Raw genomic sequence first — 11,122 nt, forward strand, 5'->3', positions numbered from 1 at the left:
CATTTTAAAAAGGGAAGACTGAGTCTTTAGCTAGTGGTGTATTTCTTTCTCCTAGAAGTCACAACGATACATTGTACCTATTATGTAAAATGACAAATACGAAATATGAGCGACAGTACATTAGAATTAAGAAAGTCACAATTTTTCTGAACTCACTAAATTTTGCTTACATGTTTAGAAAGACGACATTTGAAACAAGTGCATGTTTGAGTGCAAATAAGAATTGCCTATCCGATATGCCTATCCAAGTGCAAAAAGTTTATTTCTCATTTCTGTCCAATCTCTCTAATCTCATGTGTGCCACTAAGAAGAGTGAAACAAGATGGTGTGTAGTGTGAAGTATCCAGATATGTGTTCTGTCACCTGCTCCTATCTCTGACTGATGAAGACGTCCTTCTGCACATAATGACCTTTCCCTCCCCTGCCATTTTTAGAACTCCATTTTTGGGATTCCACTTTAATCACAGCTCTCCATCACAGGCATGTCAGTGTCAGAGTGGCCTGACAAACCACCAGCTCATCAGAACAAGGAGGTTTGTCATACCTCTATGACCAGGATTTACAGGCTACAGCAGGCTGGACATCACAAAAACAGGCTATTCCTGTATATTTGCCAGAGAAATCCATATGAGTGAGATAATGTGACGTTGATGGATTCAAGTGTGCTAGGCGTGCTAAGTCTTTGTTCAGGTTTGAGTCATTCAGTTGAAAACTATCTAACATTTCCAATTCACAAAATAATTCATAAACAAATTATGATGCAATTTTAAGATTTTAAATTGCATTTTGTATCAGCACAGTGGTGCAGTGGGTGTTGCTGCATCACAGCTCCAAGGTCTCCAGTTCACTCCTGAGCTTGGGTTTTTGTCTGTGCGGAGATTCACAAGTTCTCCACATTCCCATGTGGGTTTCCTCCTACCTCCAAAAGTTGGATTGGCTATGCCAAAAATTGCACCTAGGTACAGTATGAATGAGTGTGTGAATGTGTGTGTGCATGGTGCCCTGCAATGGACTGGCGTCCCATCCAGGGTGCATTTCCACCTCATTCCCATGGGAAAGCTCAGGAGCCGTGACCCTGACCAGGCTAAAGCAGTTACTGGTGATGTTTTAGTATCATTAGCAAATTATATATATATATATATATATATATATATATATATATATATATATATATATATATATATATATATATATACAGTCAGGTCCACAAATATTGGGACAGTGACACAGTTTTGGTAATTTTGCCTCTGTACACCACCACAGTGGATTTGAAATGAAGCAGTCAAGATGTGACTGAAGCGTAGACTTTCAGCTTTAATTCAAGGGGTTTAACAAAAATATTGCATTAACCGTTTAGGAATTACAGCCATTTTTTACAGAGTTCCTCCATTTTCACAGGCTCAAAAGTAATGGGACAAACTAATATAATCATAAATATTAGGATTATTTTTATTACTTGGAGGTAAATCCTTTGCAGTCAGTGACTACCTGAAGTCTGGACCCCATGGACATCACCAAATGCTGAGTTTCCTCCCTTGAGATGATTTGCCAGGTCTTTACTGCAGCCATCTTCAGTTGCAGCTTGTATGTGGGTCTTTCTGCCTTCAGATTTGTCTTCAGTAAGTGAAAAGCAGCTCAGTTGGGTTGAGGTCAGGTGACTGACTCGGCCATTTAAGAACATTTAATTTCCAAGCTCTTGGGCTGCTTTCACAGTATGTTTTGGGTTGTTATCCATCTGTACTGTGAAGCGCTGTCCTATCAGTTTTGCAGCATTTGACTGAATCTGAGCAGAAAGTACAGCTCTGTACACTTCAGAATTCATCCTGCTACTTCTATCAACAGTCACATTATCAATAAACCCCAGTGACCCAGTTCCATTGGCAGCCAAACATGCCCATGCCATAACACTGCCTCCACATGTTTGACGGATGATGTGGTATGCTTTGGATCATGAGCCCTTCCTTTCCTTCTCCATACTTTTCTCTTCCCATCATTCTGGTACAAGTTAATCTTGCATCAGAACTGGTCAGGCTTTTTTTTTAGAGGTTTTTTAGCAAAGTCTAATCTGGCCTTTGTGTTCTTGAGTGTTACCAGCGGTTTGCATCTTGAGGTAAACCGTCTGTATTTACATTCATGAAGGTGGCTCTTGATTGTAGACTTTGACAATGATAGGCCTACCTCCTCCAGAGTGTTCCTGACTTGGCTAGATGTTGTGAAGGGGTTGTTCTTCAATAAGAAAAGAATTCTGCAATCATCCACTTTAGTTGTTTTCTGTGGTCTCCCAGGCCTTTTGGTGTTGCTGAGCTCGCCAGTGCATTCCTTCTTTTTAAGAATGTACCAAATTGTTGATTTGGCCCTCCTAAAGTTTCTGCTATCTCTCTGATAGGTCTGTTTTGGTTTTTCAGCCTAACGATGGCCTCCTTCACTTGCATCAACACCTCTTTGGACGGCATATTGAGAGTTCCCATGAACAGCTACCAAATGCAAATTCAACACTTGGAATCAGCTCCAGACCTTTTATCTCCTTAATTTATCATGATATAAGGAGGAAACAGGCCACAGCTGGCCATGACACTGCTTATCAGTCAATTGTCCCATTACTTTTGAGCCTGTGAAAATGGAGGAACTCTGTAAAAAATGGCTGTAATTCCTAAACGGTTAATGCAATATTTTTGTTAAACCCCTTGAATTAAAGCTGAAAGTCTACGCTTCAGTCACATCTTGACTGCTTCATTTCAAATCCATTATGGTGGTGTACAGAGGCAAAATTACCAAAACTGTGTCATTGTCCCAATATTTATGGACCTGACTGTATATATATATAGGGCCACTGTACACTAGCATTCATATCCTGGGTTCCCATGCCTTGATGTCATCTTTGTTAGATTATTTCACTGAATAACGTATTTAGGAAATTGAGATCAATTCAAAAAGAGCTTGTTTTATTATGTTAGGGAGAATATGATTTAAGTAGCAATTGACTTAATTGTAACACATATATCTCCACAGTCCTGACACTTTTTGTCCCTCACTTCCTTGCAGTTCTGACAGCTCATCTACCATCGTCAATAAGAGCTGCCATTTAGAGTGTCAGAGTCAGCTGTCATGTTACTGATGAATTTGTAATTATTAGCACTATTCCCTACTGTCATTTGGATAAATGACCCTCGCTTTATTTATGACTCAAACCCAAGATATTAGGCCTTATTTCTAGAATTTCCGTTTTGTATGTCCGTATTGTGCTTGGGCTCTCTGTGTATTTATGTTTCTTTGTAGTCAGAGGCAAGAATTTGTAACAAATTTTCTTTTAATTTTGTAAGGAAAATAACCCAGACAAATTACTAAGCATATTTGATTTTTTTTATTCAGCAAGAAGCTGTTGAAAGAGGAACAAGAATGAAAGAGCAAATATCACTATTTATAACACTGCAAAACCCAGCAGCCATCAGAAAAGAATTTGGTCATGTGACAACTTTCCAAATTCATTGAGTATTATATTAAAAAAAAATAAAAAACAAAAACTGTGCTGCATATGATATGTCAGCAATTAAAAGGACATTCAATTCACTGGTCAAAATAAAATTATACTCATAATAGCACATTACAGAAATTCATTTTGAACACAGAAAATTCAGCAAAAGGTAACAAACAAACAAACAAATAAAGAAAAAAACATTTCCATTGTTTCTTACCTCCCAAAGGACATCAGTCTAACAGCCAGTAAATAAATTTGCACTTTCCATATCTGAACATATATTACAATACTATCTACAAGTTAATGAAACACTTACATGAGCCTTTTACAAAGCATTATTACATTCCATATCTATGCAGCTGCAACCAGCATTGCAATGTTTTTTTATTGCTCCAACATCTTTCTGTATAACCACAATGCACAATCTGTTTACACAATTAAAGCTACTTAAGAAAACTTAAAGCAGTGCTTGATATGAAATCTTGATTGTAATTGAAATTCCAGGAAAAAATAAAGATAGATAGATAGACAGACAGACAGATAGAGACAGACAGACAGACATAAATAAATAACATCACCTATTGTCATTAAATGAAAGAAGATAAATAAGGAATGATCACATGCAAAATGTTCAATGTACCATTTCAGCCATTTCTTCTTACAGCCAAGACAATACTGCAGCATGCTTTGTATATGGAATTACTTCCTTCCTTTAAACATGACTGTAATGCCAGAAATAAAATCATACGCAATGCTATAAATTTGTACAGATACAATAAATTATACTCATGATCAGTTCTGCACAGGGGAACAACCTCAAGGTCCAGCATATTTCAAACATAAATAAAGATATATAAAAATATTTAGCTTCATTAAAGAGGGTAAACATGCATTACTTGAAGCACTTGTAGGTGTTTGGTCCACATTATGCCACTAAAATTAAACATAACTACCAAAAAAATAAATTACAGTTAAAAATAAATACAAGAGTATCAATAGCCAAATTGGTCATCCTTTGATTTTTCAAGGTAAAACGTTCAGACTCAAAAATGAACAAAGAAATAAATAACTAAATACACAAACAGATATGTAGGGAGTGGTGCGGTGAACATTTTCACCTCTTCCCTGCCTGAAAAGTTTGTTCATAATAAATACCACATCATTTTTTTTTTCAAAAAGTATTTGCACAATATTGATTTTAAACAGAATGAACTTAAAGCTAATATTTAATTTAACAGAATTCTCACTGAAATAAATTAAAAGTCTGTATTTACTGCTGTGTTGTTAATTTACTGTACTAAATTTAAATTAACAATACGTTAAAAAAATGTTACATTCACAGTAAAGGATCAGACTAAAAATGTAGATGGCAATATGATGTTTCTTTCTCTTTTTCTGGTTATGTTTTGACTGTTCCTCACAAGACCTCTTACTCATCTTAGTAATACCCTACAAGCACCATTACAAACAAATAGGTAAAATAATAAAGTCATGATAATAAATGCTAAAAATAAATGAACCATATCATATATAGTACACTACAATATGCCAGAGTAGAGATCACAGAAAAAGGTCAAAGTCTGATTTCAGGAGAATCCACAAACACTCACAGAACAGCAAAATATAAACACAGTAAACCCAATGGGAACAGCCATGTTTGGGGAAAAAACCATACAGGGCATATAATTTTATGCATAAATACATATTTACATTTTGAAAAGCACGGCAGAAAAACGGTAGAAAAGAGAGAAGAGAGGAGACACAATCAACAGTCTATGGCTCGGTGGCTGGATATCGAGACACTGCTTACACGAGTGAATGAGTGTACGAAGTCCCTGGATGGTTTTTGGCTTTTCTCTTTAGTCCTGGATCTTCAGCACTACTAAAGAGCATCAATGGTTGGAGGGGACCATGTCTTTGATAACGGGTTCTCTGTTCAAATAGGTGGCCCAATAAACCAGGTTGAAGGTTCCGAAGAGCACAGGGAACATGATGCGGGACATGCGGTCGATCTTACTCACGCTGTTGAAGGTTTTCTTGTTCTCAGCTGGTTTGCTCTCAGTTTTGGCCTTGCCTACTTCTGCAACTCCACCTTTAGCGATGGTGGGCAGGACAGAGTCCTTGGTGATGTTGGGAGCGTAGTTCGCAACGGCCACTGCATATGCATTGTTTTTCTTGATCACAGAGGCTTTCTCCTTCTTCTGTGAAAGGAGAACAAATGGCGAGAAAAAGAATGATTTTCACCCTTGAAAAAGAGAAGGAGTTCTAAATAAATCACACTGAGTACAAATTAAGACGTGTAGGTGTTTTTAGGATGACGAAGAGCACAATGAAAGAAGGATAAAATAGGGTCCGTAAATGTTGTTTATCTCTCAAAAGCCGTAATTTGTAAGTGGCTGCAATGTTTAAAGACTCAAATTTGAGCTAACCGTAAATATATGGACAAGCTGATAGAACAGAATGCCATTTCTGTTTGACGCTTACTTACTATTACTTGATTAGGGAAAAGACATGCTCATGAATAAACAACGAGCCTAAATATTTAAATTCTCAACAAGACTGACAGGAAAGAGTTTAAAAGGTCTGATATAAATTGATTTCAGAGGAGGAAAAAGCTTCCTGTTAGGATCTCAATTGGAGATGCTGGATATACGGAGGCATGATTGACAGCATGCCAGGAGAAATGTAATTTTCAGAGCTGAGTCTACTAGACTGCATTACAAGCTGTATTAGAGGGCATTTCAACTAGGAAATTGAACTGAAACAGTGGTGCATTATTAGTATACTTAAAATTTTTAAGTCAAAATGGTGTCATATGCAGTAGTTTGAGTATGCAGCGATCACTGAGTTGGCTCAGTCTGTGCATCTTTTTGTCTGAAATTGTTTCCTGTAAACCAATGAATGCAAGCTGATTTACCTAGCAGCAACTCCAGTATAAGAGTTCATTGCATGTCATGGTATGCTATTTAAAGTTCACTGTATACGGTAAAGCTTGATGAGTAACGTGACCTGATTTTATACATGATAAATGAAAATGAAGTCTACAGTTATCAGAACTCCTACACACTCCTATACACTCCTATACACAATGGATAATATACTGTATATTATACTAAAGTAATACATAAATATCAACTGGCAAATGTCACTTGTTTTCTAATTAGAGTGTCATTTATCAAGTCTTTGCTTAATTTAATTATCATTGATTCTCCCAATATGATTAGTAAATGACTGCTATGGGCTGCATGCAGACTATTTACTAGGCCTTTTTTTTTTTTTTTAGAAATTACTGTAAAATGGGCAGAACCCAAACACACAGAAATAACACAGGCTAATCCAAAAAAACAAACATATTCCTTAGGCCATTAGCCAATTGGTCTGATGCACACATTTCCGTATCCTGGCGTTCATTAGAGGAAAATATGGTGCATCCTTCGGAAACTTCAAGATGCCCTTTTTTTTACAGTATGCAAGCAATATAAATTACATTTTGGTTACATTTGTAATATTTCTTGTAGTTGGCATACTCATTCACCTATATTTCACAATAAGGGACTTCTAATTGGAGGGGGACCTATCTCTGATCCTCGAATGGAAAATATAGGCATTCATTACTTAAGGGATATTTATAGTGATGAGGCTTTATGTTCGTTCAACAAAATCAAGAATATATTTGGCTTGCCAGGTTCTTCCCTTTCCTTTTACTTGCAGCTTAGGTCGAAAGCACATGGTGTCCCATAGCCATATTATGTGCCCACACACTCACTTGGTGATTTTTTTTTAGAAACAGAACAGTTTAAGGGTATAGTGTCCAGATATGACCAAATTTTGGTGGAGGCAGCATATTGTATATTACAGTCCCACTGGACAAGCTCTGGAGACGTGATTGCTCAAGTTTAGACCGTAGATTTAGTCGGGATGCTATGTGGTCTAATATTCATGACTCATCTCGCAACCCTGATCACCAGCAAATTCACTTTACTTATATTCATAGAACCTATTTAACCTGCATGAATGTCATAAGTGATCCCTTATGCGAACTGTGTCAGATGACAGTACCAGGCATCTTTCTTCAACTCAGTAAGAGAGTTGTACTAGCTGGCCTCACTGCAGCTAAGAAAATGATCGCAGGTTGGTGGAAACTGCCTCACTCTCATTCCATTTAATAATGGATTCGCACCTTTTTGGATGTCAATTATACGGAGCTCTCAACAGCGCAAAGTAATTGTACTACATTGAAACTACATTGAATATTGGTATTAGTGCTGGTGATAAATGAAAGAGTCTTCTCTAGTGATCTAGATCTACCCCTTCCCCACCATCAGCTTTCAACACCATGCATTTTCAGCCCTGGTATTTTGTGTGTCCTAGTGTTTGTGTTTGTATGTACTGTATATCTTTTGTGTATATATGTTTTTTTTTTGTAAAATTGGGACTGTTTTCGTGCGTACTAGTGAGTTCATATTGTGTTTTTTTCGTGCATGTATGTAGAAAGACTCTAAGTTCTATTTTTGTTCTTTTAATATGTAAAATCCATAGCTTTGTCACATAATGGTTGCTCATTTTCAATAAATATTTTATCACACACAAAAAAAAGACAAACATTATAACATATAAGCAAAGGCACTGGATTATGTGGTATTTTATACTATGTAAGATATTATAGTTCTTTACTGTAAATATGTTTTACATTTGTTTACTGTAAATTGTACAGTACTTTATTGGGAACCTGTTGCCAGCAAATTACTGTAAAATTTACAGTACTTTTTTACAGTGTATGTACAGTAGTTATATGTTCTTTGCCAATTAATCATAAACTGAGAACAAGTCATGCAATGACGAGAAGAAGATGTAGGAGAAAGGGAGGTGGGAAAAGAGGAACCAGTGTGAACTTCATGACAAATTATGATCTAATTATACATAATTTGAATAATATTTGTTTATGGTTATCTCAGTGTTTATCCTCCTATATGGGTAGACATCTATGAAGTGTCTCTGACAACAAATTTTCACTTTTATACTTTATGTCCATCTGACTGTTCCTTGGCTCACTCTACAAATACCTACCTCTGTATAACAAGGACAGGAAAACTAAAAAGCTGTGGCTTTAGAAACACTGCAGTAGGATTATTAACCATCTAAACTGACAGTGGGTTCAGACTTGCATTCCTCTCACCCTCTCCCTGTTGTTACCCAAATAAAATGTTTTACATAGCTGAGTAAGAATAATAGCTGAATAATAAGCCAAGATGAATAGCTGAATAATAATCCAAGATTTTTAATGAACATTTATTAGCATGTTCATCGATCAGTTGAACATAGCACCCTTCACATAATGGAAAAAGTCTGCTGGTAAATACACCCGTTTATTACCTTATCATTGACCACGCTCTTGCCGTCCCAGGCCCAGCCACGCTTGGTGAAATAGTTGACTGTAGCAAATTCGATGAGGGCTGAGAACACAAATGCATAGCACACTGCAATGAACCAGTCCATGGCGGTGGCGTAGGCCACTTTAGGCAGTGAGTTACGGGCACTAATACTCAGAGTTGTCATGGTCAGTACAGTCGTAACACCTGAAAAACATAAGAGATGGAAAAAGAAGGACTAAATAAAGAATCCTGATTTCAATGTAGTCTTACCAAGTAATTTAATAATTGTAATGTGTAAAAGAATGGGTGAATCTAATGGTTCAAACACAATGCTATACTCTGCTGAGCCTCTAATGTAAATTAGTGGTTCAGCAAACTGCAATATTCTTGGAGACAAAACAGAAAATATTGTCTGCCCCAAGTCTATTGTTTCAGGCTCCTTCAAAAATGGCTACAGCATCCTGTGATGCCTCACTGAACCTAATTTTCTCTCCTCTCTAATTTCCCTGTCTCTGTCCCACTATTTAGTACTAAAGTGTATTTTTAGATTGTGCCTTGAAAATTACACAAAGGCCTTTTGAATCCCTTTTGGCATACTTTTTTTTTTTTTTTTTTTTTTTAGCAATAAATAGCAAGAATTAGTTATTGGAATTACAAATTGCAATAATTGTATCTTCTTGCAGACTAAACGGCATGTTTCATAAAGCTCCTCTTGCATTCTGTCCTTCCAGAATAATATTCAGAGAGCCAGTAACCACGTGAGAAGATTCCTAAACCAAAGACCTTTTACACTTGGTTGTTTCATGCATATGAATATCAGACTTATAGCCAGGTGGAAATTATCCACAGAAAAATGAAAGACATATTTTTTCACTCAAGCCACTTTATAAATCCGATCTTTCAAACCACTTCAGGAGATCTCAGACACATTTTTGCCACGTTATACATGTGTAAATGCATTTGTTTCTCCATGTGCATCTGACAATCAACTTATTCATTAAACAGCTAAAAACAAGGAAAAGTTAGTGTTTGAATGTAATGAGCTAGTTTGCATATTATTGCATAATACAGCAATCAGAATTCAGTCTTGACTACAAGTGTAAATGCATGGTTAAAATAGTATCAGAATGCTTTCTAGATAAACGATGCAGGAAATGACCAGGTGTAAATGCAGTCGTAATATTCGACAATTACATCTCTGTCTCCAGCTAGAAGAAATGACAGAGCGGCTGCCACACACAAAGTACCGTCTAATCCTGATGAGCACATAAACAAATGCCTCTAATTCATTTTATGAATTTTATGAATACTAGTGAGAGAGAGGAAATCAGCTGCGTGTCAGAAAGCCTCACCAATATGAGGGACTAAAATGGATTATGTCATTTTGATCATTGTAATACTGAAGCCTAATGGACAGAGAGCAAAAAATAAAGGCAATAAAGCAGCACAGTAAGAGATGATTTGGGATGAACAGAGAATGTGAATGACAGCAAGCAGAAATGCTATAACGTGATTGCACAGACATCAGGTGATTTGTTTGCTGAAGCAATCAAATTTCTAATCACCTCATCTTATACTGATGGTGAATGAAGCACAGTTAAGAATTATTCACATCATTCAAGAGATCAAGCAAGAATAGATAATAACCTCTACCATTTATCCAAATCAACACCAAAATGGTTGCAAAAAGACGAAGTCAATGAGAAACAACAAGTTTTTTTCCGTCCCTGGATTTGACACCTAACAAAAACTAAAGAATATAAAGGAGACCCACAATCCTTCCAGTCTTATTAGACATTACATAGATTGGCTCAGCACTGTTATTTTCTCAGGGTAAGGCTTCACCAAATATTAACTGTGGAGCGATAATTACACTCTGCTGCATGTTGTTGCCATATGGAGACATACAATTTATCTGTATTTAAACCCTATTCACCGTGGCCGTGGTTACAGCAGATTGGCTTTAGTTGTACCAATTATGTAACTGGATGAAGACACATGGCATTTAAATCTCTCATAGTAAAACCCCTGGTTTCAAGGAGTTATGCTCCTAATGAAATATGTACCTCTGCTTAAAACAGTCCTAAAAATATTAAATATTCGATAGGTCTGTTTGAATTGTTGTATGGTTTTGCCATATGCCATATGTCAAGTCTACCCCCTAAAATGAAAAACACAAGGATGTATCAGCCACTTTGCTGAACCACTGCCTCAGTTATGTTTTTTTCCCTCCTGCCTTCTTTTTAGCATTTAGAAAACTATGACTTATCTCTCT

The 11,122-nt window shown here is 36.5% G+C and overlaps 1 protein-coding gene across 1 annotated transcript in view; it reads right to left on the reverse strand.

Moving 5' to 3' along the window:
- Positions 1 to 3,346: 3,346 nt before the first annotated feature.
- LOC113528703 (gamma-aminobutyric acid receptor subunit alpha-2) overlaps positions 3,347 to 11,122 on the reverse strand; it is a 42,519-nt gene continuing 34,743 nt past the window's right edge. The window contains exons 9-10 of the mRNA XM_026917346.3: positions 8,849 to 9,051; positions 3,347 to 5,676 (exon numbers count right to left, since the gene is read on the reverse strand). Of these exons, the coding sequence (XP_026773147.1) occupies positions 5,368 to 5,676; positions 8,849 to 9,051 (512 nt within the window). The 3' untranslated portion in view covers positions 3,347 to 5,367. The remainder of the gene's footprint in view (positions 5,677 to 8,848; positions 9,052 to 11,122) is intronic.

This window comes from Pangasianodon hypophthalmus, chromosome 7 (genome assembly GCF_027358585.1).
Source record: "Pangasianodon hypophthalmus isolate fPanHyp1 chromosome 7, fPanHyp1.pri, whole genome shotgun sequence".
NCBI lineage: Eukaryota > Metazoa > Chordata > Actinopteri > Siluriformes > Pangasiidae > Pangasianodon > Pangasianodon hypophthalmus.